At 28.0% G+C, this 21741-nt stretch overlaps 1 protein-coding gene across 5 annotated transcripts in view; it reads right to left on the bottom strand.

Moving 5' to 3' along the window:
* The window catches only part of LOC100201910 (PC3-like endoprotease variant A), a 99276-nt gene that overhangs the window by 20931 nt on the left and 56604 nt on the right, over positions 1-21741 (bottom strand). For 2 of the 5 annotated variants that reach the window (XM_065793657.1, XM_065793655.1), the window contains exons 1-6: positions 16671-17170; positions 5754-5858; positions 5129-5218; positions 4864-4972; positions 1923-1960; positions 794-867 (exon numbers count right to left, since the gene is read on the bottom strand). In XM_065793657.1, coding sequence (XP_065649729.1) covers positions 794-867; positions 1923-1960; positions 4864-4972; positions 5129-5218; positions 5754-5858; positions 16671-16982 — 728 coding nt within the window. In that variant the 5' untranslated portion in view covers positions 16983-17170. Of the gene's footprint in view, positions 1-793; positions 868-1922; positions 1961-4863; positions 4973-5128; positions 5219-5753; positions 5859-7206; positions 7707-16670; positions 17191-21741 lie in introns of those variants that run through there. The other 3 variants (XM_065793656.1, XM_065793658.1, XM_065793659.1) reach the window with 3 other exon arrangements.

Here is a 21741-nt window from a genome sequence, read left to right as displayed (position 1 = left end):
AAATTATGTAAGAGTTGAAGCAAACATAGAAAAAATAACTAATAACAAAGAAAGGTAAAAACAAATCTGCTTCTAAGTTACTATCTCATTCATTAGCAATAAACATTATCGTCTGCAGCAGACAAGATGATGACACAGACAACACAACTTGTTTTTGTTTTGCGTCTAATTAAAGTTACTAATACTACAATTAAATAGTTAAAAAAAAAGACAATAGAAGACTGTTTATATATCTAATTAGAATTAAGTAGTAAACTAATGTAGATGAAAATCCATCCTCAGAGCCACAATAGATTAAAAAATGATGCTTCAGAAAGCTTGATAAAAAAAGGATAGCATGACTCATCAGTCATGATCAATGCATCATTGTAAACTTTATTATTACCAATAGCCTACACCATATAAGTCATTATTGCAGTAAAATGGACCTCACTACAGAGAAATTAAAGCTAGAACCCAAATCTCTCCCAAATTTGTGTAACTCCAATACTATTAGGTAAAATGTGGATATAAAGAATAACCTACTCAAATTATACAATACACAACTATTTAAAAAATAGAACTTGAGAACGACTCTATGCATTAGTTTCTACTTACAATAATTAATGTATATATATATATATATATATATATATATATATATATATATATATATATATATATATATATATATATATATATATATATATATGAGTGTAAGATAATCAGATACCCAGATAACTAAAATAAATTTAAATAATCTGGTTATTCAGTATCTATCTCTTCTGAATTTCGCAATATTGTTTATTCTTACCAATTATCAGCATCGCTATCACGTGGCATTGGATCATTGTCATTATCATTAAGGTCAATACTTGCTGTTTGATCCTAAAATAAATGAAAATCAAAATCAAGCAGCTGATTATCATCATTTAACTTTCTACAATATACACAAAACTGTTATTATTATTAGAGGTACAAAGTTTCAACCCATGTTTGAAACAACATATCTCTGTTAAGACATGTTTTTATGTCCCTGTTGGGACATAAAAACATGTCTTAACAGAGATATGTTGTTATGTCCCTGGAAGTACCATACTCATCTTGTTTCTCCATGTAACAGCCTTGTTCATCAAGGTTTCAAAGTTAATGAGTTGAAAGCAACAAAATGCAAAAAGTTTGACAATCAAATTCTCTATTAACATTACTTTCATTCCAGAACATATAAACACAATAAAAGGCTTTGTTTACACTGCAGTGTAAACAAATTTCTCTTTACACTGCAGTGTAAACTAAAAGAAATGGTGGATGATGGTTTAAAAATAGTGGATAATGGTATTAAAATGGTGGATAATGGTTTTAAAATGGTGGATGATGGTTTTAAATTATTGTGTCTTAATAATATTTTTATTTACTTTGTTTTTGTGTATTTTAACGTTTTTAATAATTGTGTTTTTTTCCTTGAAAGCTTTTATTCTTTAACTTATGTTGATTTTTATGGGTTTTACAAAGATTTTATTGTCTTTTACTGATACAATTGCTCCAAATAGAAGAAACTTTTAAATAGAAGAAACTTCTAAATAAAAGAAACTTCTAAATAGAAAAAACTTATAAATAGAAGCAAATAGCCTTACATATATTCTAGATTTTTTAAAACCCATATGAATTTTTTCTCTTTATCAATATAAAAAGTTTTATTATTTGATTTCTTAAATAAACTTTTTAAGTTTATAAAAAAATTTTCTTAAACAATTTAGTCAATTATTATGTAATTTGAAATTATTTAAAATAGAACATGGTATATTTTTAGTGATAGATGCAACAGAGTGTACATTAACTGATTTTTCAGGGATTAGTTGTAGTTTTTGAGTGTGTGTATATATACGTATTTATGTGTGTGTGCGCGTGTGTGTATGAATAAATTATATTATAGATAGACTCACATAGTTTGCTTCCAGGTCTGGGTGTGTCCAATCTAAGCCTAAAGTAAAAAATTAAACCATAATAATAAAAAATAGGTTTCTATATGTTTCAAAAAATCTCTTTTAAAAAAATTGTAAATTTACAAAAATTCTACTAATTATTTTAACAACTATTTACATAAACGAATGATAATAAACTATCGGGTTGATAATACAAATAGATACAACTTCTTAAAAAAAATATATATAAAACCAGGGTTGGCAAAACTAAAATAGGCAAGGTTATAAAACAAGTTACAAACAAGAAGTCCTTAATATAGCTGTAAAGTGAAAAACTTTGGATTTACTATAAAAAAAGCTGCTAAAACATAACATTCCATTAGAAAGACTATAAAAAAATTTAAATACGAGATCAAGTTCTAAAAAAGCATGGTGGACAAACCAGACTTGATAGTTCAAAAAAAAATTTATTTGATCAAACATTTACTTATATGACTAACTTGAGGAACAACACCGAGGTGATAAAACATTGTTTAGGAAAAAAAAACTGGTGGTGAAGACTCTGTAATGGTTATTAACGAATCCATTTTAGATATTAAAAACAATCTAGGCTTAAGGACAAATCCACTTGCAAAATGAATTCATCTATATTCAAGAAATAAAAACATTATGCAGTGCTCATAGTCACCTCAAATTAGCTGTTCATTCTCACCCTGTTACGATACCAATACGAATATGCTCGTATAAAATCAGAAAACTAAAGTATTTACTGCATAGTGTTGATCAGGCCTAGGACTTTTCCAGAAAGCTGGATAGTATAATGTTCTGTTAAAAAAAAAAGTTGCGATTAGGCTAACAATTTTCTTCTATAATGCAAAAATGTTTAAAAAGCGTTGATAGTCAATGACTATTCATGCTTTTTAAACATTTTTGCATTATAAAAGACTATATATCATATAGTCATAGATTATAACCACTTATAAATCATAGATTTATAGAAGACATAGAAGGCACAATAAAAGAAATTATAGAATGATTATTAGTCATTGACAGTTATCTACAAAGTTGCAACATCATGTTGCAAACTTGTAGATTACATTTTATTAACTTGCGCAAACTAGTTTTTGAAGTAATATGTTACTAATATGAAACTACTGTCCTTAATCTGTTTTTTTGTGCAGCCCCCCTTGTTTATAATTGTTTATGTGACACAATGATTGCAAAAAGTGACCAACAGAGCCGCCCAGTTACGAAGCCCTGGGAGATGTGAAAATAAAATCAGATTGTAGATGATGTCATTGGGTAAGAATCAGAAAAGAATGTAAAGACTATTAGGTAGGAGGAATAAAACCATAACTCAAGCTCTAGTCATCCTAAATAAATGATAAAACAATGGCCTATGAGTTAACAAATCTATATAAATCTGCTGGTGTATTAATGGCTCCCATGACTAAAAATATAGAACAATATAAACAATAAAATAAGTAGATAATAAAATTGTAAGAAAAATGATAATAAATGATAGTTTAGACAATACAATAAGAAAATTGTTGTTTTGGAAAGTCTAAGACCTTCACTAATACCACTTGTCAGGGGCGTGTCCTTGTAACAGATCTTATTACCTGCTTATTATCTGTTCTGCACCTCTGATCCTACTGTGCTTAATTAGTTTCTCTGCACAGCCTATCTTGTTTAAAAATGCTTGTGTTTCCTAGTTTGAGATTGAGAGCTACAACAATATTTTTTTTAAATGAGCAGCTTCCTTGACTGAATTGGACACAGGAGCAATGGGGAGGTGAACTGTGAAAGTTTGAAAAAAATAACAGTGCAGATACAATAAAAAAATTTAAAATTATGATCAATTTTTAAAAAAACCCAAAAAAATTCTAAAACCCAAAAAGACCCCAATACCCAATGAAACCCATTTGTGGTGGATTTTTTGAAAAACTCTGAATTTCTTCCAACCCTGATATCAATGAATATGATTTCTTAATTAAAAATATGATAATATAAACAAATATAACTAATATAACCTAAGAAAACCTAAGGAGCCACTATAGTCAAGGAAGTTACTGTTATTTTTAAAATTCTCTATTGTTATGACAACCCTCCCTCACCCTTCAACTCCAAAAAACAAGCAAGGTTGCTGCATGAAGAAACAAGTTGACTTGTTAGAAAAGAGCAGAAGTAACTCCAATTTACAAATCAGGGCCAGATGAGCAGCTGAGTTAATAAATTATTTGGAAAATAATAAACTTTTAAACTGCACAATTTGGATAATGCACGCAGCAAACATTAAAACTTGCTCGAATTTTACTTACATACAACATAACCAAAAAAACAACTCAACCAAAAAAATAACATAATGAAAAAAAGAACACACAACCACCTAAGTTCTATAAAATGTCCGTTTTTCTTAAAATTTAAAATTACACCATACTGACACTTTATACAAATTCACTCTTTTCCCCCTCCAATGGCAATTAGACTAATCCAGTCACAAAAGCCTTTTTTTTTTCTCTTATACTTTATTATATTCAAATCTGAATAATATAACACAAAAATACCAAGTCAGCAAACAAGATATAGAGAAAAACAAAGTAAATTTAGTACATGTTGGTATTTGAGTTTTTTAACCTCATGAAGGACATAAAATTACAATATATTATGTATCCTAACAAAACTTGACCTAAAAAGTTGGATAAAGAATTATGCAACTTTAAAATATATTTTTAATTAAATATCAATAAATTTAAAACAAATTATGTTTTTAAACTAGAAAAACAACAATGGCTTTTTAAAATTTACATTAAAATATGCCTTGAATGCCAACAAATTTTATGATGAAAGTTTAAGACTTTGCTTTTTATTATTTACAATTTTTGATAAAGTATATTCTGCGGGCCATATAGTATGTTTCCTGATAAAGCAAACTTTAAATTAAAATAAAGTAGAAAATTACCATCATCCAGCACTGATATAACAATTCCTCTGCCAGTAATGTTTTTCTTCCAAACAGGAACAACATTCATATCTACTCCAGCAGGGCCACTAGCCTGACCAGTATTTAGCTAAAAAAGAAATTTAATATAACAATAATAGTTTCAACTTTGGATTTTTTAATTACAAGTAATACTTTTTACATCTACAAATTTATAATTAAATTTTGATTTTTCGAAAGAAAAAAAAAAAAAAACACATCATTAAAACCCCTCATTATCACTCACTAAATACCACATGTCCTTGAAGTAAGGATCATTTGGAATACCATCTCTTTTAACTCTTTCTAAGATTTTCTGCTGCTCTGCAAATTTTACCTAAATAAATTAATTTATAACTTGCTTTAAATCATTATTTTGCATTACCATATAACTAACATATTTTAAAATATTAAAAAAAGAGTCAATTCAGGAATTTAGAATGAGAGAACCTGGAATAGAATTTCCTCAAATATCAACCACTAGTAACACTAATCAAAGTAAATTAAGTTTCAAAATTTTCCTAGTTGAATTTTTGATTTTTATAAAACAATTAAGTAAATTTCAATATTTAACAAATTTAATTTAGAAAGGCTTAAAGGGGTAAAAGAGTTTATTTAAAAAAGAGAAAATTTACTTATATTACCAAAAACACAGCAATATATTTAGTAACACTACATTAACCTTTGTTATTTACAAAATAAACAATCAAAATTTGCAGCTTTTAAATAAAAATGTGCAAACTTTATAAATTCAAAAATCAATAAATTTTACAAAAAGATGACTATAAAGAGAAAAAAAAAACATTTTAGGGAGAAGTTGCGCTACCTGCTATCTCCAGTAATTACAATTTTTAATGAAACTAAAAGCCTACCTCGTCTTCTAGATTAAGAAGAGCTGTTTTGTGCCTAGCTTTTTCTAACTCTCGCTCTCCTATTTCTTCATGCTTGAAATGATAATGACCTTCAATATTTCCTATCTAAAATAAACAGAACAAACTATATTAATTTAATAACAAATTTGTTAAAAAAAAATTTTTTAAATAAATCTTTTTTAAAATTGAAATAAAATGTGTATTTAGAAATTTAATATAAATATTTTAAAATAACACTTTTATAAAAGAACTGCTACTTAAATTGTTGAATATACTCATACCTTTTTTTAAAAATGCTGTGCTAGTAACTGACTCGGGCTGATCATTGGCAAAAGTAGGGTTGGGGTCAAATATGTGTTTGTATTTGATAAAAAAATATATTGTCTTCTTTGTATATGTATTGTATTTGATTAAAAATATTTTTTTCAATTTATATTTGATTAAAATGTTTTGTAAGGGATTGTTCATAAATTATGCAACACAAAAGGAATTTTAAAGGCCTAAAGTCCTTTAAGTTGAACCGCTAAGCAAAAGAGCAAATGGTCTCCTACTTCTGACTTCAAGTTCTTTAATTGTACATCAAATAATAATTATTTGAAAAATATTATTATTTGATGTAAATAAATTTTAGTAATTGTTATTTAATTACTTTATATCAAGTTGAAAAGAAAAATGAAAAAAAAAAAAAATTCTTATAAAAAACAATAATAATATAAGTAACATAAAGTCTACTTTTGTTTTTATTTTCTTTTTAATTTCTAATTAGATTAAGAATAAATGAATTTTAGATTAAGAATAGAATGAATGAGAATTAGCTAATTGAAGATTTAAACTAACAAATAAAATTAATTACTTGTTTTTAAAGTTTTTTAAAAGAAATAATATTTGTATTTCTTAACATAAAAGTTATTTGCATTTGAAAAACTCAAATAATTGAACTTGTATTTTGGGAATCATAAACATATTTGTACTTGATTTTAATATATATATATATATATATATATATATATATATATATATATATATATATATATATATATATTTAATGCCTTATCTGTAGTCAGGGAGATATATGCCGCCCACTTTGAATAGTAAAAAGTAATGAATGTTTTACCATTGTTCTTCCCACATTAAAAACTGTGTAGCCCCCTTCATAAACAACAAACATTGTATAAACTGGTACTTACCAAAATATTTGATATAAATGGCATAACATTAAGACAAAGAATTATAGAAATCTATTTTATATAGATAATATTAACATTAAAAAATGGAAGGATTTAAAATGTAATGTTTTATTATACTTGTGACTGCTACAGTTTCACTTTCTAGTCTTATTACAACTTAGTCTAAAAGATTGTATATATTAAAACAATTTCTACTCTAATTAAAAAAAATTAAAATATCTAAAATATGAGAAATAAAATCAGTATTTTTTAGAAAAATAATCTACCCTTGTTAAAAGGTCTTTGATATTAGGATGGAATTGAAGATTGATTGAAATGCTTGTCTTTATCCAATAGTCGTAAATTTACTTTGTCCTATGGTCGCTGCCTAAAGCAACTTAAACAGTGTTTGCTTGCAGTCTTGTTTGCAGGAAATTTGTTTTAAAATGTAATAACTTTATAAAAAGTATACTTTTATATCTTTATGTGTTAAAACTCTATTGTAGTAACGTTTACAAAGCCTCCAAGATGTCAAAAATCTTCATTAAAATCTCTCACATGTTTTTTTCGGTAACAAATTTTATCTTAAATTTTATAAATTTTAACTCGAATAACTTTCACTGATCAAAATTTTGTGTATTATTATTGTTTTATTTATTTTAAATATAAATATTTTGATGTTTGAGATTTTTTTGTTTACGTTTTACTGTCATATAAAACGTATTTGCATAAGCGTGTTTTTCTTTTACAACTAGCGATCCTCATTCGCTATTTGTAAGAAAGAATTGTTTCGATCCGATTCGTTATTTGTAAGAGAGTAGTTTTGATTCCCATAAACAAACAAGTATTTATGAAAGGTAACAGGGAGGTAACAGGAAGGCAACAGGGAGGTAAATTACATAACATGAAATTTATAAAGTCAAAAAAAAAAAGTTACTTACAAAGCACCAGCAAAGTTTGTTTAACTTAGCCGATTGAATATAAACGAACCCAAAGATCAAATATTCGTTAAACTTCGATTAAGAAGTTGACAGAGCCGTCCCGAAGAGATTTTATTGGGGGGGGGGGGGGTGACTTACCTGTTTTTTGCTGACTAAAGCCAAAATAAAATTTTTTGCCCGCTAATTTATCTCTAAAAAAAAAAAAAAAAAGGTCTCGTTGCACGACATTTGCCGACTGCCAACTATAGATCCCATTATACCGACTCTAGTATCCAATTTGCCGACTAATAAAATTCGTAAGGGGGCTACACAAAGAAGTCCCTTGGAACATTATAAGCAACTTTCATAACTTTTGTAACTTGTGTACCCATTATAAGTAATGTCCTTTCAGGACATTACTAATAATGGGTACACAAATAACATCATTTATGTATTATATCTTATGCGAAGAAGTTCGCTCGTTCAATCCGTAGCGCTAAACGTAAGAATCAAGTTATTCGAGAGAAATCAACGAATAGTATCTTCATTATAGTATATATACTTTATTAAATAATTTATTAACTATTTAATAAATTGATATTTATTAGTTATTATTTATTTTTTTGTTTATATTATCTTATAATTGAAAGTATGGTTTCCCTCCTATAATAATATTTTTGAATGAGATGTGTATTATTGCTCATATTATTGCTTACAATAATTACAACTACTTTTATTCGCTTTTTATTTTTACTGTTACTTTGTATTACTACTATTATTTTTTTACCATCACTGTTTAATACTTTGTTATTCATAATATAATGTACATATACAGATGCAACCCTCGATAAAAAATATCTTTATTGAGAGTCAGCAAGCTGACTGAATACATTTTTTTAAATAGATAATGGATAACTGGTTTCCAACTGAATCTTTTTTAAATATTCTTGCCTGAGAGTGTGCTAATTAGTTTAGTACTCCTGCAAATTACTAGATGGCAGAGTAACTTTGTCAGTCTATTTACCAGTTCAAATAAGGCTTGAAGACCTTTGTTTTAGCTTCAATAAAGTACCAAAAATATTTGCATTTAATAACTTTACGAACGACCAAGTAGTCAAAGTATAGCTTAATAGCAGTTTTACCTTGTTCAAAATCGGAAATTCATAATTTTATTCCGAAAACGGTTATAAAAATTCTGTTAAAAAAAGGTCACGCCACTAACAATGTTTATGAATTCTTGAATCCTAGAGAGCCATTTGAATCCTAGAGAGCCATTGTCCCCTTCAAATCAAGTAATCCAGTTATAGTTTAACAATTTCTTTTTTTCATAATCGTATATTATTAATAACATTTCTAATGTAAATGTTTCAAGCACAGTTGCAAAGTACACGATAGATTTAATTTTATATAAGATTTCATAATTTTTGTATGATTTTTTCTGTTTTATCTATAGGGAAAGTCGGGTAGCCCCGGACAGCGCGTAACTCTGGGCACTTGATGTACAGCTTTAACTAAAAAAGTTATGTGATTTTAAATACTATAAAACATCGTTTAAGTGGAAATATGGCGTATGCAAAATATTTATCATAGTATGCCAAAACGATTGGCTGGGAGCACGAGATATTGCTTCCCACCACCAGAAGAGCGATATACCATCATATTTGGTTCCCATATAAATACATTTTGTTTTTATGCAAACTAATAACTTTTTGATTAATAATGCATTTTTATTTACAATATTTATTTTTAAAGATATTTGTTTAATACTTTAATTCACTGGTTTTATAACTAGTGTTTGTGAATGAGGTATGATCGGGTGGTAGTATATACTAAACTACTTTTTAAGTGAAAAAAAAAACATTAATATACCTCGGAAATATTAATAAGAAAAAAACCTGTCCAATGGAAAAAGAAGAGAAGTCTTTTGTTTACCTTGAAAGTAAAAGCAAAGTCACTAAATTCATATGATTTTTTACGTAACGTAGTTTAAGAATCTAGTTAAATGCAACGCTGAATAACAACATCAAAGATGTCGGAATTTGGTGAGCGCGTCAAACTTACGAATAAACCAAAAAAAAAAGAAAAATAATTGGTTGATTAAAGAAAAACTAAAAAACACAAACTTTCAAATCAGACGACTGGACCAGAGTGCAAATGCACAAGATTAAAGTGTTTTAAAGTTGTCACAGAAAATGATAAGTCATGTTTATCGGCTAAGTTTAATGCAATGTCTTCGTTGTATACGAATACTGCACCATACCACACCGGACCACACCGGAGTATAAAAAACAATTTTAGTAGAAAGAAACTTGCGCAAGTTATACTTGTGATGCATATATACAATAAAAAATTAAAAAAAAAAAATTAACTTTAAATTTTAAATTTAACTTAAATTGCACACCCACAAATAATAATACGAATGTAAAATAAAAAGTCATATGCATGTGTTTATATATATATATATATATATATATATATATATATATATATATATATATATATATATATATAAATATATATATATATATATATATATATATCCCCAATACTTGTATAGTCGACATATTATATACATGTAAATCTAATATAGACTCTTAATAATAAGTTAAGCGTTGTACTTTTGATGCCACGATGTTTCGTGAAGACCGAAGCTTAAAAGCAATAATTTTAAATTTTGCTCTTGTAAAATTTATATATTTTATTTTGTGTTTGTTTATATTTATGTTAGTTTTACTGCGCCTAACTATTATAGTTACTTAATAGCAATTATGTTATTATTTTTTGATTTTTTTTTCTCTTAATTTTCACAATTGTCATTTTTGTATACACTTATATGTTTCACTCTGTCTGGCCGCAAGTAGATTAAATAGCTGAGAGGGCTACGGCTAACCCAGCATTGATTGTGGCGAGTTAAAAATCATTTGGTTTGTTTGCTTTGTTAGAATTGGATCAGTGTGTGTTTTAACAATGGGGAATTAACCATGATTCACTCTGGTTCATTCTGCGAAATCCTCTACTGTAGCCAAGTACTACTTTAGCAACATCCAATCGTTGTATAACTTTTTTAGTAGTAGTCCAATGCGCTGGATTTATTTGATTGAGACAACTCAGCTGTTATCAACTGACTTTAGTTAAGGCACTTAAAAAGTGGATTTAATCATTTGAATTCGTTGTCTTGACTTCTTAAGAAGAGAACAAAAAAAAAAGGAAATACTTCACGGCAAGTTGATGAACACAGCCCACTTCCACGAAGATGATTCAAAGGGTTTTGAGGTGAACGTATTTAATGTTGCTCATGAAACACTATTCTAGCAGATAAGAAGCAGAATGGATACAGGTCAATAGATAACGGAGATGTTTTCGTTTATTTAGTGGTTCTTTTTCACTAGAAAGACTCTTTCTAGTGATGAAGAAATACTTAGTTAGAAAAAAATGCGATACCCTGGTAAATCTCTTTGTAAATTATGTAAAAAATAAGGAGTTGATTAATAAAATCCGCTATTTAGATGTTCTCAAAAAATCAAACGCTTTTGGAAAAATAGAATCCCTTTCCTCTATCAAGTAGCTCAACGGAATCTACCAGAAAAGTCTTCAGTTGATGTTTCTTTTCATCTGCATTTCGCTTCGCATTTTTAATACAATCTCGGTTTCAGTGGTTGAACGAGAGCGTTCTTTCAGTAGGCTTGCTCTCATCAAATCCAAATTGCGATCAACTATGACTGAAGAACGTCTAATTAACCCTATGGTAATTTCAATTGAAAACAACATCGTCAAAACTTTATTGTACAAAAATATCATCTCTAGTTTTGCAATGAAGAAAGCCCGCAAAGTGAAATTAGTATGATCTTCATATATAACATTTTTTTGCAGAAATATATAAATCCATTTATTTTAATTTGTATTTGTGTTTTCGTTATATTATATATAACCAAGTTCAAATATCGAGTGACTAAGTGTTCCTTCATCACTATACCTTTTCAAGATGTATTTGAGAACTTGAAAGTTGTAATTAAGAAACGTAAGATGTAATTGAAAAGATGAAAGTTGTTATTAAGAAACGTAACATGTAATTTAGAACATGAAAGTTGTAAGTAAGAAATCGTAATGCGTTGTCGTATGTTGTACAGGACGTGTACAATCACCTCCCATTATTGTATTTTTTGCCGCAGTAACAATTTTTTCTAAATACTGCATTCGTTGTTCCATAATCCCAGCACCAAATACAGGTGGAATGTGAATAACATTTTTAACGTTTATTTTTATTTTGGACCAGATAGCTTCCACTGGGTTTAACATTGGGCTGTAGGATCCTAATCGTAACAACTGAGCCGGTGAATTTTCAAACACCCTTTCCAAACGAGCTTGACATGTCTGTTACGACGACAATGTTACCACTGGTTAAACATAGCCAACATCCACTCGTTACAAGAACCTGCTTTAAATGATCCTCTGTGAGTTTCCATATTGACGACATTTGTTGTTGATGTAGCTGCAATCAAATGTATGTTTGCACCTTTTGAAGAAGGTATTTTTATTATTGCTCTTTCCCCCTGTTTAACACGTCCTTGCGTTTTTCTACAAAAAAGATTAAAATTTGTTTCATCCAAACAAACATTCTGATAACCATTTGTGATGTATTCTTTAATGTTCCTAACATATTCAGCTCTTTTTTGTTTGTTTTCATTACTATTCATTGTAGTAGGTACCTTGTGCACTTTTTTAAATGAAAGTAGTCTGCCTTTAAGGTAATTGGCAATTGTGGTTGTGCTGACGCTAATATTAAATTGTCTTAATATCCTTGTTATAATGGCCACCAATGTCAACTGACAGTCACTTTCAATCCATGTTAGTGTTTTTTCAATTTGATCATCGGTTAGTTTTTTTGTTTAAAACCACCTCCAATAAAATTTAAATTTCCTCTGCAGACCCAATTGTATGCTGTCTTATATTTGACACCTAAAGTTTGCGCTAGAGTCACCCAATTATTGTTTTGCTAAGCACATTCAATTACACTTCTTCTATCATTCAATAAAGATAAAACATAATGTTTTCTTTCAACTTGTTCAGTCGTATGTATTACATGTCTACAAATTGGACAAGGTGGTTCTGGTTGTTCCAGAAGTGGCTGTTAACAAATTTGGTGAAATAAATGCTTGCACGGATTCAATTTAATAACAGACTTTCTATTCATAGTGTATTGACAAATAACACAACGATCTTTCAATTCCATTACTGTATTACTGGTGCAAACAAATGCTAAATTTGAAATTATTAACTTATTAAAATGCATGTCCAAGAAGATCTTTTGTAATGACCTTTAAGCTTACATTACATTTAATTCGCAATTACAAATAATGTATTCTTATTTACATATTGCGATTTCTTAATTACAACTTTTGTTTTTCAAATTACATATTACGATTTCTTATTTACAATTTAAAATTTCTTAATTACATGTTGTGTTTCTCAATTACATATGGCGACTTCTAAATTACATGTTGTATTTCTAAATTATATCTTATATATTATTACCGCAACAGATTTGAAGCAGCTCTGGAATACGAAATTTGCTTGCCTCCAGTATCCTTTTTTAAGCTTTAGAAAGAAAATGAATGAACTTTTGAATGCTTACAAAACACGTTTGAACAAAAAATCTGCAATAAATTTTTTTAATGCGCATGATATCCTTAAAAAAATATAAGAATGAAGAGCAAAAAACAGATATTTATAATCATCAAATAGCTAATAGAAAGAGCTGTTTAGCCAATGAGTTGCTGAGCATTCTGGTAGCAGGCAATTGATTCCAAAAAAACTTTTATCTTAATAGGTAGAGCAATTATATACAGAATCAATCTTTCGAATGAAAGGGAGTAATATTACTTATCAAAATAAAAATTATTTAAAACGAAAAGCAGACGAGAGCCAACTAACAGTTTACAGTACAATTCTTAGCATAAAAAATTTTTTATGTCGTAGATGTATTTTTTGAAAAGTTTTTTTGCAGACCACACACAGAATTTACATCTGCTGACATCGTTAAAAAAATCTTTTTATACTTTTTGTATTTGAACGTTGTTTTTTTTTAAATTGCAATAACTAATTAGAAGGTTCTTTATTTTTTTTAGGCTCGTTATTATCCGAAGCCATTTGTACCTGGGTAATATTGTCTACCAATCGTTAGACAGAGGAATTATTACAGCGTTGAAAGTTTTTATCACATAAATTTTAGATTTATGTGATAGATAGATTGAGCACATTGATGCTGGTCAAACAACTCCAAAGATCAACTCTTATTCTTACATATGGCATGTTTACCAGGTCATGGAACGCTTTATCTGCAAACACTGTAAAGAATTGTTTTAGCCAGATAGACATTTTGCAAGAAACGCAGGCTGCAAACGTACATAATAAAGATGTAAGAACAACCGGGAATTGACTGCAATAAGATTTACAAACTCTATATACTCATCAAGCTTTTAAAGTTTTTCTTATCAAATGACTATACTCTTCCTGCATTCCAGTTAAACGAGTTAACTCGTTGTTAGACATCCAAATCACTCAAGCTTCCATTTCTAAAGTCATTTCTTAATTAAACTCTACTACGGCATGTGGTCCAGTCAATATTCCTGTTATAAACTTTCAAAATTGTTCTCCAGAACTCTTTTAAATTCTTTCTGCCTGCTGAAAAATGGCATTTGTAGTTCCAATTTTTAAAAACTCTTAAGAACACTCTGACAGCTGTTTTCAGAGGTAAGCAGCGAGGCAAGGGCTATTTAATATATCAATAGTTTTTAATAAAGTTTGTCATGTTTGTCTTTTCCACAAGCTTGCTTTGTATCTGGGAAAAATTTTGAGATTATTAAACTATTTCTTTCTAACCACCGTGCTAAAGTCATCCTCGAAGACCAACATTCTTTTTTATTTCCAGTAGCTTCTGGGGTTACTCTATCTGCCAAGCAAGTGCCACTTTCTTATTGCCTTAAGGTTGCATCTCTTTTTCTTCTTTACAAATGCTGTCATGGTCATTGCTTAAACAAGATATCAGCTCCAGTTCCATCAACCAAAACTCATTCTCGCTTGACTCGTCATTCAGCAAACTTGCATCCTTTTACTAAATTTGTCTCTTTATGCTTTAAAAACTTAATCATCTAGTTTTTTTCCCTCACTACAATGCTTTAGAACTCCTTGTTTGGAACTCTCAGTTTTCTTGACTGATATAACCTTAACTCTTCAAGTTATCAGTCAAGTCTTTCAACACTATTTTTTGTTTACTAGTAACTCCCAAACTAATAGTGCTTGTTAGCAGCCTTTCTTGGGAGTGAATCACTTTTTTGTAAAAAAAAGAAAAAAAAACGTATTAAAAAGTAGACAGCACATGAGATGAAACAAATTTACTAAAATACTAAAGGATCTAGAAAAACAAAATAACAAAAAAAAAACTAATATGATTTTTTGGAAGATCTACAGTAGAGGTCAAAAATCACATCAACCTTATGCCGTGATTGCTCCCCATACCATAACTAAAGGAGGATATTTGATTTTTTATATGGTATACTTCGAATTCAGGCGCACTCCTACAGGTTTTCTAACATAATTATAGCTCTTGCCTTGAATTTGATGAAACACGCTTTTGTCTGTAAACATTACTTGTTACCGCCACTCTGATATCTTGTTTTTTAAAATTTTGCCTAAAACTAAGGTTAAATTTTACAAAATTTAATCCTTGCAATTGAGCTTGACCTAATAAAGGTTTTTTAGCTGGTCTTCTTGCAACAAAACTAAAGTTATAACACAAGCTTCTCCTTATTGTTCTTGAACTAATAGTAATATCCCTTTCCATAGTAAATCCATGCTAATCTTGCAGATGTTGTGAGGGACTCACTATTAGCAATATTCTTTAAAAATCTAATAACTCAACAATAAGTTCAAAAATTTTAAAGAAACGTAAAATACCTAAACTGCTATTGAAGAACAAAGCTTACTTAAAGCCGGGGAGAAAGCAAGTAAAACTACGAAAAAATGAAAATATCTTACTGCTGATGAAGATAGTGATGTTTATTAGACCATGTTTATACTAGAATACATATTTTTTATAAATTTTATTTATTTGTTTTTTTAAAATGAAAAAGATTAAAGATCATAGATCACAGTTGCTGTTGGTCATAAGACGTGTTTTAGACGTCTTAAACAAGTATTAATACGTTTTAGTTTGTGTTTAAATTTATTAAACACGTCTTGTGTCCTTTGCGTTGTATTATAAAAATATTGTTGTTGTTGTTGTAGGTGGGTTTTTTTTTTGTGTTGTTGTTATAAGCAATAACCTTGAAACTCAAAACGTTAAGAACTTTGGATATATTGATAAAAAAAGAAACATAAAAAAGAAACATATCAAAAAAACACATCCTACAATTGACTTAAGATATAAATGCCAAATAAAATTAAAATAATTATTTTGTAATTAAAAAAAAATAATTAATTTATAATTAAAAAAAAACTCAAAACTTAATGCAGTCATAACTTTATTATATTCTTTTGCCCTTTATCTAAAAGTATTTATCAAAAAGTTTACATATTTTAAACGTATTATTTAAAGTCTAAACTTAATCTATCTAGGTTTTAATAAAATATCCTGCCCCATATAAAAATTTATTTATCAAATGGCGCAAAGAAAATAAGTGAAATATTAGTGACGTCAAAAGATACTACCAAAGATGTTGGCAGTTTTTTTGTTTTTTTTTTAATTCTGAATGACGCAAATTTGATTGACCTCGTTGTTACAAGTTGGTTTTCAAAAAATAAATATATTCAAATCAAATAAAGAACCAACTAACCTTTCCTATATTTGTAAAACCATGTTTTTTTGCAATTCTATCTGCTACATCATTGTCTGGGGGGTCAATATGCACCGCCCAAGTATTAGAGAAATAATGTTTTTTAAACGTTTGTGTATTATTGCGAGATGCAACATATTTTCTACTTAAATATTTGCGAACTTTTTCTACTCCCGACGGCGAAAGATATCTACGTTTGTAATCTTTATTTTTTAAGACAGTCCAACCATATGATATATTAACTACAGCAACCAGAAGCAGTAAAACAAATACATATCTTCGGTGATATATACCCCTATAGTTCATAATCATAATAAGTCAAAAGCTTTCATGAGATTTCATAAGTTAAGTTTATGACACAAAAAAACGATATTTTATGTAAAAACTTTTTATTATAAGCAGTAAGCAATTAAAACTAAAAACTCGCTGCCAGAGCTAGAAACTTGCAGAGGTTCCGAACGCTGCAGGTTGTTTACATAGAGTTCATGAGCCGTGAAAACACGAATGCCTGCAAACAACCAAGGAGAACTTTGTTCTAACATACTCAATAAGAGACGCTAACCCCCTGTTTATTTTTAGTAATCTTATAGAAAATTACTTTGAATCAAGAAGGAAAATTCTTAGTAAGGAGGTTTACAAATGAATTTAGAAGGCATTTGTGCGGCAAAACCATTCCTAAACGTAAAATACTTTGCGCGGTATTATTATGTTAATAATAACAAACATCAACAATCATTCATTATAACATAAAAAGTATAAAACTATTATTATTATTTTTGTTAGCATTCAAAGTTATACAAATATGTTTACAACATAGTTTTTTTATATATATTTTTTATCATACCGTGATATTTTCGTGTTTCCGAGTTTGCTCAAGTTTGACGGTTTCCCATATTATTTATCATAAACGATATGCAGTAAAAAATTTTCTACCATACGTTATTTATGCGATTTTTCTAACATACGTCATTTATGCGTTTTTAAAACTATACCAATAAAAAGTTAACATTTTTAGCAAAGTTTTTTTTTGTGTGTGAATTGTCTATTCCTCACAGTGAGACAAGATTATTTTGCTTTTTTTTTTTTCCTAAAATTATATTAGTAAATTTTTTAAACTATAATTGCTATAATTAAAATATACAATGCATAAATAAAGTTTTAAACATGAAATTATAAAGTTTTTTTTAAAACAAAATTTTAGCAAAATAGTATAAATATTTTTAACGAACAATACCATTGTTATCACTTTAAATACTAAAAACAATATCTTTAAACAGAAGTATTTGTCGTAAAATAACTTTTTTATATTTATATATACATAATTTCAATAATAAAACACTATGGAAGGATTTTGTAGGTAACATTTGTGTGCATGTACACAAATGTTTTTTTGCTAAAATAAAATTTTGCTAAAATATTTAAAACAAATATGGTTTGTACAAATCATATTTGTTTTAAATATACATCATCTTTCATCAACTGACCGCTAAATATAGATCAAGTTATTGTTATAACTTTGTTTAGGACAAAAAGTGACCAAAATATTTATGATGCATTGTAATTTACATACATCGAACAGTAGATTTACATAATCAAATGTTCGGAGGATATTGAAGGATTGTTTATCGGATGCAAAATGGTAAAAGTTAACAGCAAAAAAAAAAAAAAAAAAAAAGTTAAACACTGTCTGCTAATAATGCAGAAAAAAATAGGATTACATTTACGCCAAACTCTATCGAAATGCCTGAACAAAAAAAAAAGTAATATTAATTCAAACAATACAATTTAAAATGCATATGAGTATAATTAATATGAAACATTAAGAAAGTTGATAATTAAAAGAATGGAAAATAGCGTTTTGAAACACTTTTCAAATTGATGTGTCAAAAACCGTTTAAAAAAAGGTTTTAATTGATATTTAATTGATAATGTTTATTTGAATAAATATTTCCTTAAGAGATCCATAAATTACGTCACGCAATTTTTGACAGTTTTTGCCCAACCCACCCCCTCCCTAGTAACAAATCGTCATGTTTTACTGATCTCCCCCCCCCCCCTCAAAGTACACAACAAATTTGTAAAACCCCCCCCCCCACCTCTAAAATTTTTTGTTTTTGTTTTAAATACGGAATATTATTAATTTTCTTAGCTACTTATAGTTATCATTCTAATCATTTTGATAAATAAAAACTTTAGTTATCATTATTTAATATTACTTTGAAAGTCATTGTTTGTATGCGGGGCGGGTACAAATAAACAGCCCACAAAAATACTAATACGAAAAAACGGAAAGCCGTGGAAATCAGTTTCACGTAATTCGAGGTGCGGCTACGAAGAGTTGAGGATACGACTTTCTATAAGTGTTTTTGAATTTTAATGTTTAATTTTAAATTTTTATGAGAAAGTGCTTTTGTATTTTGTGTTTTCATATATTTGAAAGTTATATGGTTTAACTATCATTGTTGTTTAATTATAACTATATTTATTATTATATATATATATTTATAAAGTTTCACACAATAATAATGATAATCATGTTCAATGTGTACATAAATTGACTAATATGCCCCTATTTGCAGTGTAGTTACATTCATGAACTCACTTTAATAGGTATGTAGGAAGTTGAATATATTATTTTTTTCACTCCTATAGTTTGATATAAAATGTTATAAGTTAACATTGACTAAACGAACAAATAACCTCAGAAGATTTATTTAATTTTTGATAAATATATTATTTAAATAACTTCTTAAGCAATAACTTAGAGCCGCGGTGCATGTTATAACAACATTATAATATTTATGCTAATGCGTATGAACTATTATTGTTGTTTAATAATAGTTGTATTATTTTTTATTTAATAACTATATTATTATTAATTATTTTTTCATCGATGATATATAAGCTATTTCATCGACTTATAAAGCCGTTGACGTATTCATCGACTAAAATTTAAGTCAATTTACAAAATGTCAATTCCAATCAAAAAGTCAACTTAAAGTCAGTTCAAAATTATTTTAAATTGGAAACGTAGCTATGAATGCTAATTATAGAGTTCTATCTTCTATCTTTTTTAAGTTTTAATTAATTTTTAATTTAATTTTAATTTAATTTTTTAATTTAATTTTTAATTTTAATTTAATTAAAGTTTTAATTAATATTTAATAATAAAAACAACTTAAAAAAATTATGTAAATAATAATAAAAGTTTAATAATAAACGACTTATAACTTATAATTATAAAGAATAACATTTTAATTATTAAATATCAAATGTTATGTTTTCACAACTTAAAAAAATGCAGATAGAACTTTAGAGAGTCCTATCTGCATTTCTCTTGCGACGACATGTCTTCATTATTATAAAAAAATTTCATAATGTTGGCAATATTTTTTGGGTATTTTTACACACTTTGTGTTCAGTGGCCAAGCCTGCCTTAAGTAAGAATAACAAACACAGTTAAATGTTTTTTATACTCAATTTTTATGTGTTGAATTGATATTGGGGATCGCAGCACCTTTTTTGATGTTTAAAAAAGATAACTCTTAGACACGTAGTAAACTTCAAACCTAGGTATGTTTATCTCATATCAAGTGACAATGCTTTGCAAAAAATTCTGGCGGTTGGAAACTGGAAACAACAAAAAACCCTAAAACCTGTGTCATTTTAACCCTAAACATGAGAGCAATAACTGAGTTTTATATATAATGTTTTAAACTAAGTCTATATTTATCAAATCTAATATTCTAGTGTAGTAGTGTTCAAAAATTATAAAAACTTTTGTAAACTTCCAAATTCTTCAAAGTGTTGTAAACTTTACGTTGTGATAATTTATGAACACTAAATATTATTCAACAAAGTTTAGAATCTATTGATGAATATAAATATTGTTTAAATTATAATAGTATATAACAAGTAAATTATTATCTTCTATGATATTGGTTATAACATGAATTTGAATTTGTTTATTTAGAAATCAGAAATTTATATTAAATATTTAATACAATAAATTATTTATCAATTACTAATGAACACCAGAAACTACTATGCTGACAGATTAATGACACGCGCTGTGTCTATTATTTATTCTTTTCCCATCAATGTGATCTTTGAAGGCATTTACCGAGACTGCATAGGCTGCATTTGACAGAAGTGTGTTCTATGCATTTACAACACGGTTAGTGAATAAATACTTCCTCTCATTGCAATTTTTGTTAATTTTCGATTGTGCTCTCGAAGGCAGTAATTCAATATTGATGGCGCATACACCTGTGGTACGGCAAATTCTATTTTTTCGATACCGTGAACGATTTTAAATTGCTGAATTAAATCACCTTGATTTCTTCTTTCTTCAAGAGTCGTAAGTCCAAGGATACGGGGTCTTTCTTCATATAACTTATGCTTGATTTCTGTAATTGTTTTTGTTGCTTTTTGCTGAATACGCTCTAGCGTAAATATATCTTGTTGTTAATATGGAGATCTTAAATTGCAAAGTCAAGATGTGGTCTGATATATATGGCGTACAAGACTTTCCATAAATATAACGGCGTTAACATAATATAACAAAAAGATACGATCAAATTACGTAGCTCAAACTTACTAGTTTGAACAAATGGTACTTAAATATCACCGACGTTGCAACGCACGATAGCTACAAGTTATCTGCGCAATTCATTTTGCGACTCTGCACGTGGTTCTTTTAAAATACTAGAAGAATCAGATAGATGCATTTCCAGACAGTAAACTGGAGATAAAATTTTCATATAAGTTGTCATTGGTCTTTTTCCGGATTCTAAACTCCACGATAAAGAACATTTGTCAAACGTCTGAAAAGAATTTTTGATGATAAATCAAAATCATACTGCTGAAAAAGACTTATAAACATTTTAAGTCCATTATAGACAGAATGTTTATAAGTCGCGATGTTAGAATTATCTTTAGGAAAAAAGATTTATAAAAGATTTTTATAACTTATGTTTTCTCCGCAACCTTTTTTACTAATAACTTTGGTTTCAATACAGTAGAAGAACATTGTTCTGAGGTACATAACACTCTCAATAATTCAATTTTT

The sequence above is a fragment of the Hydra vulgaris genome, chromosome 03 (assembly GCF_038396675.1).
Source record: "Hydra vulgaris chromosome 03, alternate assembly HydraT2T_AEP".
In the NCBI taxonomy this organism is placed as follows: domain Eukaryota; kingdom Metazoa; phylum Cnidaria; class Hydrozoa; order Anthoathecata; family Hydridae; genus Hydra; species Hydra vulgaris.
Note: the sequence above shows the minus strand (reverse complement) of the source record. Positions and strands in the feature narration are given on the sequence as shown.